Raw genomic sequence first — 21483 nt, forward strand, 5'->3', positions numbered from 1 at the left:
ACATCAGCACTCTGCTTTGGTTTGGTCTTTAAATTCCGATGCTACGCTAGCTGAACCTTTTTGTAAAATCCATCCCTGAACCACTGCCTGTTTCATTTGTAGGTGCAGATGGATGGCACTACAGTCTCCCAGGACACTCACAAGGCAGTACAGGGGCAAATGGAGCACAAAAACAGAAACAAGTAGGCCAGAAACAGCAGAGCTAAAAAAATACTTACACTTGTACAGCAGAGAGTCTCCATGCAGCAAAAAAGAAAGAAAAAAGAATATGAATGGGGAAGACAAAGCAACAGCAGTTCTCAGGAAAGGAGGCAAAACCAGAAGTCACCAAAATAAAGAAAAGTAAAGCCAAAACACTTAGAAGTCTTAGCAGGAAAGGTGACATGCAAGAATGAGGTACAAATCCCTTGCATTTGGAGGTGCTATACACTTCGTGTTTCCGGAGGATAACCAGAGAAGGATGAGATCTCTCTTGTTTTATCTATATTGGGATAAATTCAGGTTTTCAGATGTTTGTTTCCAATATATGGCACTCACCAATGGTGCCAACCTGCCACCTGCTGCCCCAATGTACTGTGTTTTTTCATTTTGCTGGCACCAGTAGTGAGAAAGAAACTATAACTGTTATTTCCTAGTCTGAAGGAAGCTTCTGAATTAAAAATCAGCAGTTTGTTGCAGAAAGCAGGAGAGCAAGGAAAACAAAACAAAGCTTCTCTTGGAAGAATGAAAAGGGATGCAAGTCTGTTCTGAGGTTTAAATAAACCTAATCCAAAGCAACATTATTTCTCCTTCCCATAAGGAGGTTTAGAGGTACAGGCTTTCAAGCACTTTTGGCACATTAGAAGAACGCTATTAATAAAGCATGACCTTTCCTCTCCCTTTCAAAAAATTAAAAGAAAAAAAGGAAGCAGCACAGCCATCATATGAAATGAAGCAATGCCATATCCCATCTCTTGTGTGGCATATCATGCTCCTCCTTAACTTAGAGTAAGAAAAAAACAATTATTAGAAGTGCAGTTTTGTCTTCAGGTTGAATGGGAACTGCTGCTAAAACAATACTGCAGGTATTAGCAGAGTGTTTGTGGCAGAAGTCAATAGTCATGGTCTGGATTAAACTTCTTGGCAAGAAAGTGCTGCATTTTTAAATGGATATTGCACTGGTGTTTAATTATCAGCAGTGAAAACAGCCTGCACATAACATGAAGTTCATAATTTAATTGTTCAAGGGATATTAAGGTCAGTTTTTCAATACTTTGACATTTTCAACAATAATGAGCACTTGTCACGGTTCATACTTCTAAGCTTAACTGTAGCTAAAAATTTTAAAGATACGATGGGCTATCTTTGAATAGCAAGAACATACTTCTTGCACACAGCTCCACTCCTTTATTTTCCCACCCTCCTCAGGGTTTTGTTTGGTTGGTTGGTTAGTTGGTTTGTGGGGGTTTTGTTGTGGGGTTTTTTTTAATTATTTTTACTTTCTTCTACTTTCAGGAACTTTGGCTTTATGCAGGAGTTCTCAGCTAACAGCGATTCAGGCAAACCTCCTCATTACCATCATTTTTGTATGCTATCTACACACACATACACTCACTCCATTTCCCTGCCAGAATCCATGTTCTCTCTTCTCTTGCCCATCTTCAGTACTACCATTCACTAGGGCTGCTCTGAGATTGCTGGAGAGACTGCACAATCCATTGAGAAACATCTTGAAAACTGTAACTATCTTAAAAATAAATCTCCAGCACACTTCAGAAATCAATCTGCAGCATGGCTTCTCTTTCAGACAGCATTCGTGGTAGTATTCCAGTGCGTTCTCTGTATTTAATGCATAGGCAGGAAAGTTATTTATATTACACAAGCAGCTGGAAATACGATTAGGACCAAAGTGCAAAGCAATACACGTATAACAGGAAGCAATCCCAAGATTTGGAGGAGTTTACAGTCTACGGTCTTGACCCAGCAAGGGCTTATGGTAACTCCTACTTTCCACACTTCAGTGATCTCAAGTAAGTGAGTGTGACTACTGAGCCACTTAAAAGTTAAAAGGTGCTGCACAGCTTGTGGGTGGGGAATAAGGAGGAGGAAGGAGGAGAGGGAGGCACGTAGCAGGCAACAGGTCAGACAAGGAAGCACCATCAAGCAAAGCAAAGACTAAGGGACTTGCCTGAAGTCACCGAGGAATCTGGCTGCTCTGTGGGGAACCTAACGCCAGTCTTCAGAGCCCTGAAGTACTACAGACCACGAGGCCACCCAACCCTTCCCTTATTTTGCAATTATGCTGAGAGCAAATGAAAGCAGTCTTCCTCCCAGCCATTGCTAAAGACAAAATGCCAACCCACAACAAAAAATCCCAACCAAATTCAACCCAAATAAAACCAGAAATTGGATTGGGGAATCATAACAATGTGCCAACTGGGAACCAGCTGTCAGAAAAAATATTTTCAAGGATTCTTCCAGAACATTTTAAACCAGTGCTAAATTGTTTCAGCTACATGTATTTTGTGGGGTATGCCTTTTTAAGAAAGAGGCACAAGAAAACAAGGCATTTTATCACAAGTCCTACTGTTTTCTTTTGATATAAGGAATCCTGACCTGTAAGCTGCCATGACACCATTTCAATTGACATTTCCCACGCTTCTTCTAGTCTCCTAACTACCTGTGACAGAGATGTCACACATCTGTTGTCTCATTTAAAAAAAAGAAATCTTCAGGTATTCTTTATAAAGCAGAGCAGTAAATTGACCAACTTTGCTTTTCTGCATATGACTCTTTGGACACACAGATGTCTCACCATCTGTACAGAAAGCCCTAGAAACTAGAAAGTTGCTATTGCTTAGTTCAACTACTGAAGATTGTATAACATGATTTCCAGGGTAAAACCCTCAGCATGGCTTGCAGAAATTTATCTATGTACTTCCCACTAGCAGCGATGGTAACTTGAATCCCTGTCCTTAGAATCTCCCCCTTGAGTGCCATTATCCTTGGAAAGTTAAATGCAATGCTAAAATCCGTGACAGCTAATGGAGTATTTCACAGGAGACAGGAGAGCAAAGCCACTAACACATCGTTTAGAAACCAAGGCCAAGCTGTGACAGACTGCTGTTTGTTGATACAGCTGTCCTGAATGTAGCAGCCATGCATCTAGTCCTGACCTTATATTTCAGAGTTCTGTCCTCTATATGGAAATACTATATATAAATATAGATATTGTAAATAAATATGGCATACAAATAATCCTTACATGAATTTAAGGAGTATGTTTATTTCCTTCCCTTCCTCAAGAGTTGAATTTTTAGAGAACAAGCTGTGGTTCAGAGTTAATTCAATTAGTCTCATCTAAACCAGCCTGACCTTTAGAATTTTTTTTAGAATTTTTTGTACAGCAACATATTCTGAAAGAAAAGGAGCAGTACTGCAGTAAGATAAGCTCAATAGATTTGCCCTTGAGCTTGTTTCATTTTACTAGCCAAGAAACCTTCGTCCTTCTACTTGCTGAAATGTGGCTCATGTACTCTGTGATATTTCACCAAATATTTCAAAATATTCTTATAATTAGTAATTCTGCACTTGCATCTTCCAAGTCATGTAAAATTCCTGCTAATAAATATTCCTGCATGTAAATATCCAAAGCTTTTATTATGAAGAGTAAAAAAACAGATGCATGAATTAAACTGAGCAGTTCCTAAAACTATTAAACTGAATCTTTTATGTCATGTTCTGAATGAGTATCCTGCAAGGAACTCTGCCTGCAACTACCACCTGCAAGAGAAAAAGCAATTCTCCATATCATCAGTTCTGTTTTCTACTTCCTCATGAAGAGGCTAGCAGCATCTTCTACAGCAGCTGGGCTTTGAGATGAACAAAGAGGATGGTTCCAACTAATTTATTTTAGTTAAAAACTAAGTGTAGATTACTTTGTTCATGACCTAAACTTCTATATAGTAAGAAGAAAAAGCTCTTAAACTCAGCAAATATGGAGGGGTGGACAGCTGTTTAAGATATTCTTAGGCAATTCTTTAAAGACAGCCACCATATGTATCAGGTGCCCTGGGCAGTAACATCATTAAAGCAAGTGTGAGGCAAGGTACTCAGGAATGGAAGTGTTCACAGTCAGGTGGGACGGGGCTTTGAGCAACCTGATCTAGCAAAAGATGTCCCTGTCCATGGCAGAGGGGTGGACTAGATGATCTAAGTCCCTTCCAACCCAAACCTTTCTATGATTTTGTGAACAGGAACTGTTCTATCTGTCTGCCCTACAGCTTCCCAGGACTGAGAACCAACACAACTTCTGCATCTCTCCTTCCTTCCGACAACCTGAAGTGAACAGCTACCAAAAGGATAAGTAGTCATCTAGGCAAAAACCACCAGTCATCCTCCCACCATCATTAGACCCTTTGGGGGCAGATGATACATAACTTGCGCTGAAGTAGGGACGTTTCAAACGAGAAGTGCTACAGGGAGACTCATCACAGTGAATCAGATACAGTTTACCTGGACGGGGAACTAGACCAGTAGCCTTCCTGCTCAGAATTATGATGGGAAGCTTTACCCTTGAAAACCTAGGCATACTTGAGCTGCTGCCCTTTTCTCATTTACGTTTGTTTTAGACATCTTTCCAGCACACACAGTAAATCTTTATATCCCTCAGACACTTTGAGATATACTTTGTGAACTTAAACATTTAAAAAAAAACCAACAAAAAACCAACCTTCTGAATTTTAAGACCTGTCAGGAACTACTATCTCAAGATATCTCCCTATTAAAAACAGGAGAGATCTTGATAGGCAACTAGCAAATCTTTTAAGCCCCTGTATGGGAAACAGAAATACTTGAGTATTTGAGTTTCTCCTCTAAAGCAAACTGATAGAAAGGGTCAATCATAATTACCCCAGAGAGGATGGTAAAACTCAAAGGCTAGTGTACGGAGTGCCAGCACCTAAGTGCGACACATGATTTAAATCATGCTGCTTGGTCAGGCAGTCATGGGGCAGCACATGAGCCTAGGAAGGACAGAAACACCATGAAAGAAGAGGAAGATGCCTACCCTGCAAAGCAGGACTGCTCACCCACAAGCATGGAATTAAGTGCTGGCTGGCAACAAGGCACTGGATTCTGCAATTTTTCAGAGAGTGTGGACACAAACTTCCCCTGGAATATCTAAATACCATGGTATTGGAAATGACCCACAGCTAAAATGTACAAGATAAAAAGAGGTTCTGATCAGCTTTGAATGGAACTACCTTGACTTTTCAATTGCTTTGTCTTTCTATCCTGCTCATTCCTTTCAGTTTTCTTTAACATCTGCTTTCTTGAAGGTTTTTTTCACCAGTTTAAGTACTTTTGATTTCAGATCAGTATTGCAATCCTGTCATTACTGACCTCAAAAACTCACAGTAATTTCATCTTTACTCACATGAAGTAAGATCTTACTGCAGAGATACACCCACCACTTTGCAGTAAGGCTTTAGCTGACCTGAATAACATCAGAAGAAAGAATCTATTTACCTCTAAGTTCTCTTCTAGTCTGAGAGAGAGATGTTTTGAGAGGAAGCCTGCTAAATTTATGAATAGGATTGTGTGATGCAGTTGTCAGTGACAGCAGGGATGAGATTTGATGACTCGGAAGCTGTCTTCTAGCCTTTTGGCACTATATACTCTTGATTTTATTTATTTATTTAAAAGTCCCTATTCCATTAACCGAGCTCATCCTAACCTCCTTTTCCTTGACAAAATATAGCAAAATGTAACGGTACTCTATAACCACCTGCCCTAACACAGACTTCCTCTCCCCACTTCCTGTGAGCAACTATTCTTTATCCCGGCAGTATGAGGTACCAATTTTGCAGAGCAAAAAATTGCAAGTCTCCTGTTCTTCTGAGTGAAGCAAGAACCATGAAGCACTCTTAGTGAGACAGACTCATGCATGTGCTATTTTCAGTAGGTTCTCCAGATTTCAGAGTAAACAAGACTCCCCCCCACAATAGAGATAAGTAACTCATGCCAAGTTATTTATTTGAGACGCTGGAAGAATCAAAAAGCAGTAGAAAGGACCATGCAATCTATACAGAAAAATCCTCAACCACTTCAGAAGGTCAACTTGCCAGATACTAATTGAATCAAGAAGCATTATAGCTTCAGACAGATGTGTGCTACAGAAACAGCACAATTAGAGGTTATTCTCCTGCTGTTTGCTGTTGTCCCTCTGCCAAAGGTTACAGAGTCTAGATTTTGGCAAGAACTCCTCCAAAGGAGCTCTTGCTAATCTGCCATGGGAAATAACAAGCAGGTTCCAATAAGCAGAGGCTGTGGAAAGATGAATTCTGTATCTATTTGTGCTGAACATCAACTGACTCCACAGCTCTGCTGGGCAAAAGGGATCACACAAGTGCCCCCCAAAGCAGCCCATGCAAAGGGGCTTTGTCCTCATAACCTGTTAACTTCCCCTGAAGCAGGTGAGTGACTGCTCAGGTGATCCCTGCTACGGGCGAGCGCTGGCTGGCAGGGCAAGTGAACCCAGGTAGAGATAGTCACCTCTCTCACCAAGTGGTGGATGGGTGTCCACCAGCAGCAGGCTACAGCCTGCAAACAGCTAGCTGGTGCCTGCCGAGATGACTGCCTGCAGCCTAGGCATTCAAATTCTTGCTAGCAGAGTGGCAACTGGTGAGACTGAGCAGCCAGGGCTGCCACTACCTATAGACTGCATAGCTACATGCTCAAGACCTTTCTGTCTGCCACAGGCTAACTTCTTAGCAGCAAACTCCCTCTTAAAACCATGGCAGGGAAGTTAAACTCTCAAGACCAGTGTTTCAGTGAGTGCTTTGTTACTGAACTCTCCTTTCAATGTGGTTTTTTCATGACACGTGAAATAAAATGATGGAAACTCAGTACCAGTAAGACAACTACTGCCACAAAGGACAAAACTACACACCCTCCCCTCCATCCTCAATACAAATCTGGGTCTACTAAGGCAAAACAAAGCATCAGTATTATGGGAAGACAAGCTCCTGATACAGAAGTGCCACTGTGCAAATAGCATACCCAGCAGCTGCACTTCACAATTCTCAGTTTATCCTAAGCAGAAACCAGTCTCCAGTTTTACACTACTTTTTTTCTTAACCAAGCATGCAGTGCTATTACTAGAAGCAGTTTATCGCATTCTTCATTTACTTCATATTGAGCCAATAATGTACCCTAGATTACGAGAAACAGCTTTGAACTCTAAGAAATCTCAGTTGGTTTAAGAAAAACATATATCAATTATCCATCACCTCCTTCCACTCAGAGACCAACAAAAAGACAGTGAAAGCCAAGCTTCTTTTAAAGTGTTTCAGCTGGGAACATGTAACCCCTCATGAGCCTGAAAGAGACTGTAGTCTGTAGTCTATACATGTAACAGGCACTGAATAAACACAGATGAGGACCTCTAAGGGCAGTGAGGATGCTGCAAAACTATATATAAAGGAACCCAGGAAAAGATAGGTAACAAATATTCACAATTAAAATTAATGTAATCATAATACTAATGGTGAGGCTAACATATAAACACACGACTTGCAAATAAACAACATATTCACAGGTTCTGCGAAATTATCACACCGGCTGCCTGCGTCTCTTACATTCTCAGCCATCGCACTGCACGTGTAGGGAAAGGGCTTAGGGGGCATGCTGGCACTGTGCTGTGCCCCTCCTGGTGACGTTTTCATAAACTGTCCTAGTTCAGTGAGAGTCAGAAATGTTACTGGACTCCCACTGAAGTAGATTTGCTTGCATGCCTGTGATGGAGCCTTTTCAGAAGCCAAGAATACTCTCACATACCATAATGCCAATTCCTAGCTTCCCCCAGAGTGCTGTATTTACTACACATCAAAGGCTCATTCTGCTAATGCATAGAAGAGAGAAACTCAAGTGTCACAATCAATTTAATCCGGCATTCATCCAGGCTGCTGTCTTTGCCTTCATCCCTGTCCGCCTGTTCCTGCTGCTCAGGATTTATTTTGTGAACTCGAGCAGGGGACTAGTGAGTCTCTAAACTAACCTGGGAAAGAAATCCTCTGTAAAAAGCTTACTTCTCAGCTGAATCAATTCCCACACCCACTTTGTAGTGAGGCTGTGTGAACACCAGTGCAAGTGTGAGGGTGTGGGCAGGAAAGTGAGCTGTGGGCAGGGTAAAGTGGAAATGCTCTTTTCAGCAAGAACAATGATTTTTGCTGCATTAAGCCAGTTGCAGAGCTAGAGCTTTATAGCGCAGGGGAACATACGGAGTCCAACAGGAACTGGGGCTTTATTGCGGTAGGTGTTCAGTCTTTCATCCAAAAAGCTGACTATCTATGCCTGAGACAATTCTGCTGCAGGTAAATAGAGAGCAACAAGAATCAGACGTGGTAGTACGTCAGGGCATACCAAAGAATCTCTACTTTGATATTTCTTCCTGTAGTTATCAGTGCACATGTACATGAGTCTATACCATGATCTCTCCTTCCTCCAGTGAAAGCAACTGAAGGGTTTCCTATTCTTTTAGTTCTAATTTGTTTTGGGTGAGGGGAGGGGCAGAGAAAAGCTTTCAGGTGGTGGCTTATGAGTTTTCTTTTTTTAAAAAATAAATTTACTTCTGGTGTGGTGAGCGCAATTTCTCCCTTTTCTCTGAAAACACTGAGGTCCATACTTTCTTTGTCTTTCAGAACCCATGGGTTCGTAGGTGTTCACCTGGATACCGGACTAATCTGCTAAATCTTTGACAATGGCTAGTTAGTACATTCCCAGGAAAAAACATACATCACCAATCTACAAGCGTTCTGCTACTTCTGCAAATTTCTTTCTCTACTGTACAGGTGAAATCTATTGTTCAATAAAGACTAAAACATTAATATATTGCTCATGGGATTATTTTTTTTTTAAACTTTCCTCCATTAAAGTCATAGAACCATCTCTATGGTTAAAATTAGAAATAGATGAGAAATGGCTAAGATTCAATATTCATCACAAGCAGTACTCTTCTATTAGCTACAAGCATTTTTGCAAATACATAATTTACCATCCAAGCTTTCCAATCTTACACTGAAATGCTTTAAAGAAGATTTATAAGCAGACTTGTGTATTACAACCTACAATTCCTTTACATGTTTCAAACAACTTCCTACCATACCTCTTCACAATGCAAATAGCCTCTGCTTTGCTCTAAAAACAATACTTATCCTGGCTGTATGCTTGTTATGACCTATAACAATAAAATTATATTGCTGGAATGGATATTTTACAGATGATGAGTGCACAGATTTCTAGTAAAAAAAGCTATTTCTCTCAAAACTTTTCTTTAACTACTGGCTCAATTCTGGTGATGTCCTTTTAGAATTCTGGAAGCCAAGCTAGCATTCAAGTAGCTAAAAAAAAAAAAAAAAAAAAAGCTTTAGAACATAACTGTTAAACACAATGTAACAAGATGTTCCATTATCTTTTGGTGGGGAACTAAGCGCTATTTAATCGCTCTTACTTCTGCAAAGAACTAATGGCTGTGAAAGAATACAACTAGAAGCATTATGCAAAATTAAATCAGTTAGTATCTACCTACACAATTACACATACATGACAGTACACATACATTACACATACCAAGATACATGATAGTCTCAGTAAAAAAAAAGGTGCTTTATTTAGTTTTAAAATGCATGCACTAGTTTAAAATGTGTCACTCTCGTCATATACACACAGAAAAATTCAGAGAAACCATACTATTTTATGAAGTTAATTTATGATTGAGTCTAAGCTCTGAAAAGCAGGCCATGGTTTTTCCTTTAATCTGAGAACAGTAAGTAAATTTCTGCATAAAGATTTTTCTTACCATCTTACTTGCATGCAAGTTTTATCTAATGACCTATTACCAGCCATGCAGCTCTAATTAAACATAGACAACTAAGACAGCTGTAGATTAGGGAAGCATCAATTTATTGTACTGCAGCTCAGGGAGATCAGAAACTCTCAGGTCCATAACGTTCCAGCTATCGCATCCTACACTGGAGCACTCAATCACTCCCAGCGTTCTTCAGAACTCATTTAACAGACTAGCAAATTCTGGTATGACTGACAAAACTTTCTGGCTCTCAGGCCACTGCTGAAGGTTGGATGAGAATCATATCCTAAGTTGAAGCTAATAAGCTTTAACTGCACAGTTTGGTATTTAGTAAGTCCTAATTCCCCCAATAAAAAATACTAGAAATAACATTTAAAAGTCTATTTTTCAGTGGTGTATTTCATGGGCTCGTTTGTGATATGTCATTCTGTCTTCTCTGTGTTGTTTATACATGTCAAACTTCAAAGTGGATGGATGGCAACTCTCTGCTCTGGCAGGGAAAACCTCCGGGCCACAGCCACTCTGCACCCTGCTTGAGAATAGGTGGGCAGGCTTTGAAACACACCAGTGCCTGTTTGTATCACCAGCACTGGAGGTTTCAGATCCCTATGCTGCCAGTCCAAGTTTTATAAACAAACCTTCCTGTCTTCCACTTTCAATCTGCATGTAAGAACAAATAGCTTACAAGCATGTTATTACAAATAATCTACCTCACTCGTAGTCATTCACCTAGCTTCAGTGCTATATAATCTACCTGTAACCATAGAGTCAAAACTGAACCTTGATCCAGTTTTTCCCCAAATTGTTCAAACACAGCTTCAAGGGATGCTAGTGAATAACAACACGCTGTTGTATACATTGCCTCAGCCAGAATACTGATCCTTGATAGGCTTGCTGAAGAAGACAAGGATAAAGAGAACAGGCTTGCTGAAGATAATGAGGTTGCAAAATTAATCCAGTTTTGCAAATGGAAAAAACCCAGCTCCCCCAAAGCGGGGGTCCAAGCTCAGTGCCCCTCCTGTAAGACCAAAATCTCTTCTTCCCCAGACATCTTGACTAGCTGGAGCAAACTGATAGACAGGGCTTAGAATAGGCAAGTTTTTTCTGGCATCCCAGCAACACGACTAGTCTCATCCCACATTCCATATTCTTTTGGCAATAGGAGATTATGCTCCCAAATATGCACACCACCAACCTGCAACCCAAGGTTTCAGGTTTGAGGTTTGCAGAATACACAGCCAGATGCATCATCTACTCACGAGGCTAAGATCTGTTTTATCACCACGCTTTGTAATGCTTAGGGATTTCCAATGGCCAAACAAGGCAGCGTTCTGGACTAATGCCATTTTGGAAGTGGGATCTAATAGCTATTTCTCATTTATGATTAAAAATAATCAAAGGAAATTATGTTCATAATTATAGTTCATAAAACCATATGCTTCTCTTTCTAGTAAAATCTTTCAGCATCATATCTGTTTCCTGCACTGACAAACTCACAAAAGCATTCACTGATGCCCCTTTCAGAAAGTTCCTCATTTCCATGCAAATATCTGTAGGACATTTAAAAGCTGACACAAATCAGGTTAATTTTTCCAAGACAATATCTGAAATCTGTAGGATTTTCCCATAGCTAAAATACATCACTTGGAAAGCACTATCTTTGAAGTTACTAACTCCACCCAGAAGATCCAAGAAATCCATTCTTAAGATGCTTTTAGTTGCAAGAAACTCAGTAAGAACACTAGCTCAGTAAAAATCCCTGTATTATTCAGACTCTTGGGGCTATCTGTTTATCTATATATTTTTACAACAGCAACCAGTATCACTTGCACTCAGGATGCAAAAAGCAGCTCTTAAAAATGGATTACAGTTTTTAATAAATGGATTCTTTAGCACTGACTAAGATTACTGCCTCGTGTTTATTTGATGCTTCATTCTCTTCAGAAATAGATATTAATGAGAATCTGGGTCACAAAGGTATTTGAATCTCTGTGCAAAATGAGGGTGAATGGAGAGAATGAAGAGAGATATAAACACTTCTGAAGATAAGTACAGTTAGCATCTAATGCATCTTTTAAAGAGTGTAAGCATCATCACATTTCCATTATTTTAATATGACCAAAGTGAAAGATAACAGCACAGTGATATGATCCTTTCATATAACCATGGTGATACGAGATAAAGACAGGAGCTATTTTTTAAATTTCCAGTATTATTATTCTTAACAGGCTGCAAGAATAAATTCAAAGTGGGGAATGCGGAGTGGTGGTGGTGGGTGTCCAAATGAGCACTTAGCTTATTTCTCTATGTATGAAGCCAGCATGCAAAAACTAACTTACAGGTACAGGGTTCAGATGCCACATATTTTACGGGATGTCTCTCTCCCACAGGATTTAAGGCTCAAAATGATTACTGAATGTTGGCTACAGAAGGCTTCTGGAACTTGATAGTACCATTGATGAGCCAGATGATGCCATCAACACCACGTGCCTCACAGGGATTTGTGATGTTCAGAGAAATATAGCATCAAATCAAATCTCCGTGAAGGAGATTTGGAAGGGAGAGAGAACTATTTTAAGCTGACATTTTCAATAAAGGTGTGCTTTTGTTTTATAGCTAAGCGAGACCAACAGATAGCTGCTGCAGAAAGGAGCAACCCTCCTGCTCCTTCTCTTGAGCTGTACTTGTCTGACTCTGCAGTAAGTCTATTCAGGCAACAACACTTCTACAAAAAGATGCAATCAATTTTTCTGCCAGTTTAGCTTCCTGTGAAAGCACATGGTCAAGAAGCCAGGTAGGAGGGTTGAGGAGAAAGCCCATCCCTTGCAGCAGTGACCACCTATTAGACTGACTAAGCTGTAATAGAGAAGTGCTCCCTGAAGTTCCTGTCGACAGTAGCTCCTCAACAGACTGAGCTGGGTGGAGGGGGATTTGAGGTTGAAAACAGTTAGCAACCCATTTATTTGTAATTCTGTGGATTTACATCTCATAAAGAATTATGATATGGCATGGAGCCATCTTTTATTATGAAAGTCACACTTGGGATTTTATAAGGCACTTCAGTGATTTATGTTCAGCATTTTTACTGAATCTCACATGCCTAACTCCATTACTTTTGAAAAGCTTGCCCTCTAGGATCAGTTGCAGCCCCGTCACAAGGTTTGAAGACTTCTTCCATACATTCAAAAGCTACTTTAAAAAAAATCAACTTCCGTTCATGGTCAATAATATAACTTCCAGGCAGAAGCACTTTTTGTCATGGCTCAGAGGAATCCATGTCAAGTACAATGAAGACAAAGGAAGAAAGCAGCATGTTGTCAAAGGATAGCATGGTCCAATTTATTACTGCAACTGAACCTCTGTGAAACCGTGGCCAGTGGAAGAGACTTTTATTATATTAGCTTGATTGTAGCAATGTATGTAAGGGAAAGGCCCCTGAATAGGTACCAGGAGAGGAGAAGTGAAGAAAAGGGAAAAGCTTTCCTTTGCTGAACAGCAATATGCAACTCGGACAAAATGTTCACAAGCTAACATTTATTTTTTCTAGAGCCAATTCCTAACTTCAGTTTCCTGATACCATGAAATTGCCAAACAACATTTTGAAAAACATTTTTCCACCAGTTATTTGCATGCTTAACCAAATGGGCTGAGGAATGTGTCTTACCATACAAGTGTCCAGATCCTCCAAACGTTCTATCTCTGTTAACTCCTCAACCGTGATGATAGAGCGTTTAGTAGGCTTTTCTTCAGCTAACTCAATTTCCAGTGATTCCTGCTGTGGAAGTGGTTTACCACGTCTGGTCAAATGGTCAGCCTGAAGGCAAGGATAAAGACAGGCACACATCAATCAAACTGTTAAAAAAGGCAAACCAAACCCAGCCAGAGAGCTTACAGAACTTAAGTGATCACAGATCCTAGAAGACCAACTACAAAAACAAAGCTCAGTTGTGTGTGTTAATCTTCACACAGGATTTGTTTTGTTTTGTTCCCCACCCCGCCTCTTTTTTTGAATGGAAAACCCCTTCCATTACGCATTCTAAGAAGGAAGGGAGAAAGTCTATCAGGAAAAAAGAAAAGGAAAAAGGTCAGCTAAAAAGCCATCCTACTTTTGACTTAAAATAGTATTATGGGACTTCCTCAGCATTTGTCCTGTCTTTATTATAAAGAAAATTAAGAGGTGGAACAGAAGCTTTGTCCTGGACCTTTTTTTTTAAATTAAATAACACAAATACTTGTACAATTTCAGCTAATATAGTTTTCATAATTATTAGATGGCCAAAATGTTATCACCCAGTATTCAAAAACAGGACAGCTTTGTTAAACAGTTTTGTTTCACTGAAGAAATAGGTAGGGGTTACCATAAAAAGAAAAAAAATCATTATTGATAGGTCTATGGGATAAGTTTTTTTTTTTTAAAGTATCAGAGAGGAAAAACTCTAACAGTAATAAAATCCATTTTTAGACCTGCATAGCAAAAACTAAGATCACAGAGAATGTTATATAAACCACCCTGGATTGTACTTGGAATGGAGTGGGTTCATGTTGTCAGGAAAATGAAATATTTTCTAGTTCTGTTGTTAACTAAAGAGAATATTAAAGAACATCTGTTAAAAGCAAGTATTTGAAGATCACCTTGCCCAAATCAGTTAGTCACAGAAGCCTTCAAAGAGGCAGCTAGGGAGAGCTGTAGTCCACTGCTTAACATCAGCACGACTCCAGCCAACCAGTGCACTGTAGTTTTGTTAACCATCAAAAAGGGTAACAGATGACCCGAGTCCATTATAGCTCACTTAGTCTAGTGTCTGCTCAGAAAAAACAACCGGAGAGCTGTTACGGATTTATCGTTAATCACGCTAAAATGGCTAGAATAATAAATAATGCTAATCCTCATCACATTAGGCAAACTCAGTTCTTGTCGAACAAGGTTTATCTTTCAAATTTGCCTGAAACGCTACTGTGTCAATGCAACATACACAGACATTTGTAGGTGGCTGAATCAGTAGTACATGACACTCCAATTTAAGGAGCTGGAACAGAACTGTATCAGTGCATTTAATCTTTGCTGTATTAAGAACCAGCTGCCAGCTCTCAGATTGCAGCTGTCAGTTGAAGATTAACACTGACAAATTAGACAGGAGTTCCTCTACCAGCATTTTTGAGATCTGTACTCTTCAATGTTTTCATCAGTGTTATACTATCTGAAATAATCTGCAGCTAACAGAAACATAGAAGAGTCAAACAGTGAAAGGGACAAGTTACTAATGCAGGCCAAAATGGATCACAAAGTAAATCAACTCAAACCAAGGGTACAGACAATCATTCCTTAGGAACTAGGAGCGCTGGCAATTAGCTATGGACACAATCCTGAAAAGCAGCAAGTGTCAAGTGTCCAGAAGCCATTACTAGGAGGGAGATCTAGCAAACCCAGTCCTGAAAATGAGCTACCACTGAAACTCTGACAAAAGGAAGGAATTCTTATCTCCTTGGTTATGTAAATATGAGGAGTAAAGAACATCAGGAGAAGAACAATTTCACTCCTATATACGGTGTTGGTTAAAACGTTGGAATAGTCTGTCTGGTTCTGGGGACCATAATTTTAAAAGAGGCTTTTAAAACAGCTGGAGAAAGTGCAGGGGATTGTTACTGAAGTGACTCAAAGGCTGGAGAAAATGACTTGCTGTGCAAGAGTTGGGGTATATCCAAGTTGTGCAATACCACTGGACAGAGAGAGGCCACTGCTGATGCCAGCTGAGCCTGCTCCAGGACCAATGGGAGCTCATTAACGTGGCCGCTCACACGGCAGGCTGATGCTGCTACGTACCTCCTCAGACCAGAGGTTTTATCTTTACACAATGCTGCTCTGTATCATGAAGGTGCACCCTCAAATAACTCAGTCTTTTAATTTATTAAAAAAAAAAAAAAAGAAGAAGAAAAAGTGGAGGGGAAAGAGTGATTTGTTTTCTGTGTATGAGGACTTTCACAGAGAGGAAATACCCCCTTATTTTGTGGGGAAGAGCATCTGAAAAAATTCATGACTGCAAGCTGAAGCCAGAGAAATTTCAATTAGAAATGAAGAGCAATTTCAATCAGGAGAATGACCACCCACCGGCTTCTTTAAAAAAAACAGTACTGGATTCTCCTTAGAGAGGCCCATTGCATTAGAAATAAAAATGTTTTTTTGGTGGATACACAGTTGTTTATTTCTTCTACTCTACTCAGCACCTTCAAATAACAAACAGTGTTTCCTTTCCTATGTTTCTACTCCTTTCTCTTCAAACTTGATACCTACATTTCTGAGGTAGCCTCAAGATGTACTCATTCAGGGAAGAAGGTCTCAGTAGTTTCTCCTCTAAAGAATGAAATGTTACCTCTCATTTCACGAGCAGCCAACCCTTATCAGCTCACCAGGACAAGTACTGGCACTGTTCTTAACTAATGACTCAATGTTACACCCTGATGGCATTTTTAGTTTTAGATCTGCCAATAGTGCAAAAGATAACAGGGCAAATATATAATGCAGCCTCTTCCAAGGTGGTACTTTCCTGAAAGCAAAGAGGCAAGAGTCCCATGATCATATTTCAAATTATGTCAGTGATGCCAACAAAAATAAGACCAATTTCAAAACAGAGCTGTGCTAAGGAGAAACTGAACAAGTCGTGAATGTAAATGGCATTGTTAAGATACCCCGTATATTCAGATATCAACCATGCAAGTACTCACCAGTTTGTGATGGCAATGGGAAAGCGCATCCAGGATTTCATCTACAACTCGGTCAGACAGGAAAGAAGCCACTGTCAGCTTTACTTCACTGTGTGAGGATTAAAAAACGAGACAGAGAAATTTTTAATTCACGCAGGAGAATTTTGTCTTTATTACATGTTCAACAGCGCGATGATTATCCACAGTGCTGTCACTTTATTTGAAGTAAAACATTAGAGTGTGTCAGGATACATGACTGCAGGTTTCAGAAATAAACTCATGAATCACACAATAAACACAAGAGCTTCTGTACCATATTTAACCTGCTTCTAACATTTTTCTAAGAGCTGAAATGAAAACATCTGGGTAAGGGAGCTGAATAAAAAACACATGTGAAACTCAGTAAGGAACACTCCGCCACTTAAGTCAGAGAAACACGAATCTCAGATGAATGGGATTAGGACAGTGCTGCCTGTTTAACACTACTACACTGAACAACTACAATCCACTCATTTCCTCAACTCCTTTTTCTGTTTGTCTGCCAGCTGAAGGACAACTGTACAATGCTGCTTCTCCAGTCTTTGCCATCACAACTTTGATTCCTCTTTTTGCTCTAGGTAACCACTTGCTGTCTCAAGAACTTCCTGTCAGCCACTCCCATTACACAGACATACGTGGAACACCGACACACCCTGTACACTGAATTGAGGTTCACTGGTAACTTCCTATCAAGGAAACGTGTACCTTCAATTGCTCCCTGGGTGTCCCATCTTTGGCCACAGTACAAAAGGCTCAGGCTGCGGAGGGCAGCTGACAAGCACGTATGTCCGAGCTGCAACCCCAAGCTCCATCTCTCCTGCCTTATGGTTTCAAGGCCAACTGCTTCAGCTGGCACTTGCCAGCAAGTAACATGATTTTGGTTTAAGGTTTTTATGTGTGGACTGAGTTGCATTGGATTAACAAAGCTATTTCTATCTGGGGCTAGCACTACTGCTGCAGAAAGCCTGGGGGAAAAGGTAAGAAACTCCTTGGAAAAGTAATGCAATTCATAGGGAGGTAGAATGGTGGCCAAGCCACAGTGGGAAGAGAATGAGAGTGAAAGGATTTCCCTCAGTTACCTAGGTATTAATTTAAAATAATCTAAGGCAGGAAGGGTGACAGGGTGGCACCCTCACCCCACTGACAGTTGCAGCTTCTACATGTGGAAGGGGGACTATTATTGCCTCAGTGTCAAGATTTGTTTGATAGGACTGAAGTGAAGGAAATTCACTCCCTGCACCATTTTAAATACTCTGAAGGCATAGCTAAAGTCTTTAACACCTTTTCCTGCCAATTCTGCTGCACTCTGCAAAACTAATTTCTAAGTCTTGCTGTTCTCTTCTTCTGCAAAGATACTAGCAGCACAATGCAAAATAACATGCTTTTCCAGCAAGCAGAAAGGATTCCTTAGCCAAATGATGGCAACTGCAAAGGTTTAAGTACAGGTCAGCCACATTATACTGCATAAATATATTCTCCAGTATGTATTTAATATAAAAAAGAAGATGCAGTAAAAGGTTGGGTAACTCTTTTTTTTCCCCCTTTGTTTTTAAAGGGCGAACTAAGAGCTGTTTAGGGTGACTGTTTCTGCTCCAGGTTTGTGGGTTGAATATCCAAGTTTCCATTTTTTAAGTATGTCTGTCTGCTGTGCACAACTCCCACACAAAGTTTTAAAGTCATTGCTACAGCTACAGGACAAGACCAAATGCAGCAATAGACAAAGCACTGTTAACACTCAAAGCAAATAAACGCAATTTCCTTCTATTACAGTAATTCAGTGTTACCTGAGAACATAAATAGGTTTAAAAAATGTATCTGTCATGAAAATGTTATTTGTGTACCATAAACCAAAATGCTTACTAAATGAAACTGAAGCACATGCATTAACGATCAAGTTAACATCCCTGGAGATTCCAAATATTTGAATCTCCCGAACTAAGTTCACCAGACATGTAGGACAATTTCCTGCTCTTTGAATGCCTTAATACAGTTTCTTGTGAGTCACAAAAGCATTCCAAAAATCTTCTACTACACAAACACACATATACACGCAACCCAAAAATCCAAATTCTATAACCAATTTTGTTAGATTAGTCTTTCATAGTACCTAATTTTATTGAGGATATCAATTCCAGATTGCTCCAAGAGGACATTTTTCACAAAAGTGCGTGGGATGGAAATCTTCTCAGTGCTAGCCTCAATCAGGTCTTCACGGATGCGAGCTTTCTTCATTACATTTGGGCAAAGGTTTTCTGCTGCATCCACCATAGACTCAAGGAGCGTCTGCAGCACAATAAGCAAAAGCTAACATCAGGTACTGAGATTTTCACTAGCTGGACGATCACAGCATTATCCTGGTGCATAGCACTATGACACTTTTAGACTTGTAATTTTTACAGTCTTTCTTCATAATTTCCAACCCATTTTGCAATCCAGCTGCCATATAAAAGGCATTTTACAAAATAAAGCTAAGGAGAAACAACATCCTTGTTTTGAAAATTACCCACAACTTTACTTGTCTGCCTTTTCAAATACGAAACATTTACATCTCTGTGTGTTTAACTGTCAGAACAATAAATTAGCTTCCCTTGTGCAGCCACCACTGCTGCCTCTGCACGCTGCAGAAGCAGTGGATGCTCTGCTGCAGCTGCCTTCGCTCTATAAACTGTGCCCTGAATCAGCAATTCTCATCAATGCTCCAGACCTGCCAATCTGTAAGATGCATCAGTATATGAAGAAGGGAGACTCATGAGAACTTGGCATGCTGTACAGTGCTGGAATATACTAACCAAATATTAAGAAGTAGCTACAAATATGATTTGCAGTGGACACAAACCTTTAATACATGGATCTCATTTACGTACATGGAAGTCCACAGTGAACCTTAGGTGCAGTCAACAATTTTTATTCTTTTTTAATGACTGATCAAAACCCCAAACCAGGACAGAAGAAAAAACATACACACTCCAGAAACAGGATCATGTATCCCCCCAGCCCCCTCAACTTTCTTGTTCTTAAAATAAGGTCTCCCCTGCTGATGGTATAAAGTCAACTTCTTCCCTCTTAGACTTTCTCTTAGAAAAATCTTTCATATATACCTCAATGCTCTGAAGTTATGTTATGAATCCCCTTTCAATTGCATTATTTATCTCCTATCTGTGCCTGTGAGAAAAGGTAATTCTGGTTTAAATCCTGTTTTATCACCTACTTGTTTCTTTTCCAAACCCCAGCTCTGACTAGAAGGCTGAAGAGCCCTCTCTACAGGTACAGGGAAGGGCTCATAGTCCCTCACATAATCATCCGTGTTTGGACTTGTGTCATGAAAAGTGCAGGAAAGCTCTAATGTACACACACAGGGATCAGGATGAGACACAGAAACACTACTAGTGCCCTGTATCACTGAAGCATCTTTCCTCTAATTGCTTTCTATTTTTGTATCCAAAAAGGTTAGGTAGGACCACAGAAGGTATAAACCAATCAGCCCGTCATGTGGAAAACTAAGTTTTAAATTCATCCTGTTTTATCGACATGTCGATATGTACCCTGTGTAGAGTAAAACAGGTTTATTGATAAACACAAAGCACTATTTTCTGACAAGACTGGAAACTGTTCTTTGTTCAATTCTCTCCTATATCCGCCTTACTCCATCTCCAGTCCCAGCAACTCGGGAAATCTATTTTGGGTATCTTCAGAAGGCTGTTCAACCATCAATTAATTTCCCATCAAGTAACTTGTTTCAGAGATTGCAAGAGGTCAAGGCTCATCAGCACGGGATTTGAAAACAAACTCTCTATGTCCATTCCCAGCATGAAATGCTACTTAGAAAAGATCAGTAAGCAGATGGTTCTCTCTGGCAGCTGGTCCCTCTGCACGCTGAAGCTGTCACACCGCGGCATTTCAATGACCACGGGGTCTCCTCGGGCTAACGTGTTTCCAAAGTGGCAGTGAGACACCCATTTCCCCCAACTTCGAATCCTCTAAACAAGTGGGACAAGCAGCAACTATTAGAAGATGTCAGATTTTTCAACATATGCCATATCATGTGCAGCTTTTGAGCAGTTTCTTTTAAAATCCAAAGGAAAGTGGAAAGAAGAGAGGAACAGGACAGAGCCAAGTTTACTGAAATGGGCCAAATCATCTCCAGTAAGACTGAAGGTTGATAACCAAACAGGAAAAGGTACTTACAAATAAAAAAAGAAACAAAATCGTAGTTTCCTTGGAATGGGATAGTAGGTAAGCCCCTCTCTAACCTAGGTGCTTCTAAATTGTACAAAAATAATGAACTGCACCCCTTGAAAGCTCTACCTATTCCCTTTTTCTTCTCAATCTCATTCCACAGGTAAGTGACTGAACTCAGGCTGAACTCCATCTTATCAGAGCTTTTTTCTCTTTGCGCAGCCCTACCATAACTGGCGTTCTTCATATGTACATACCGAGTAAGAAACAAAAACACAATTACTGCTTAATAATTTTAATGATTGAAAGCAGCATCTTTCAGTCTGTAGCTCTTAATTGAATAATTTTTAAGTGTAGATTCACAAGGACAACACAGCAGCATGAAGCAGCCACAGTGTACAGGGAAGTTTGATCTTTACAACATTTGATTTACAGGTATAAGGGACAACTGCCATTATAGCTAATATGGAGCTTGTTTCTGGGTTCCCAAGCTTTCCGCACTTTAAGGACTCCTCCCGCACTCCCTCTTTCAATCCCCAAGCAGATTCTGGGGCCGTAACACTAATGAAGAGCCTTTCAAGCCCCAGCGGCCATATCCACATGGAGGATGAAGAACTTCAATGGTAGAAACAACTGAGCCAGGTAAACTACTAATGAAGATTTCTGACACATGCATTTTTTTCCCATGGCATTTATTCAGTGGTGCAGCTGTGCAGTCTGCC

The 21483-nt window shown here is 40.1% G+C and overlaps 1 protein-coding gene across 1 annotated transcript in view; it reads right to left on the reverse strand.

Moving 5' to 3' along the window:
- CARMIL1 (capping protein regulator and myosin 1 linker 1) overlaps positions 1 to 21483 on the reverse strand; it is a 198592-nt gene that overhangs the window by 29688 nt on the left and 147421 nt on the right. Inside the window, exons 27-29 of the mRNA XM_075704739.1 lie at positions 18693 to 18868; positions 16568 to 16655; positions 13512 to 13661 (exon numbers count right to left, since the gene is read on the reverse strand). Of these exons, the coding sequence (XP_075560854.1) occupies positions 13512 to 13661; positions 16568 to 16655; positions 18693 to 18868 (414 nt within the window). The remainder of the gene's footprint in view (positions 1 to 13511; positions 13662 to 16567; positions 16656 to 18692; positions 18869 to 21483) is intronic.

The sequence above is a fragment of the Pelecanus crispus genome, chromosome 2, assembly GCF_030463565.1.
Source record: "Pelecanus crispus isolate bPelCri1 chromosome 2, bPelCri1.pri, whole genome shotgun sequence".
Lineage (NCBI taxonomy): Eukaryota > Metazoa > Chordata > Aves > Pelecaniformes > Pelecanidae > Pelecanus > Pelecanus crispus.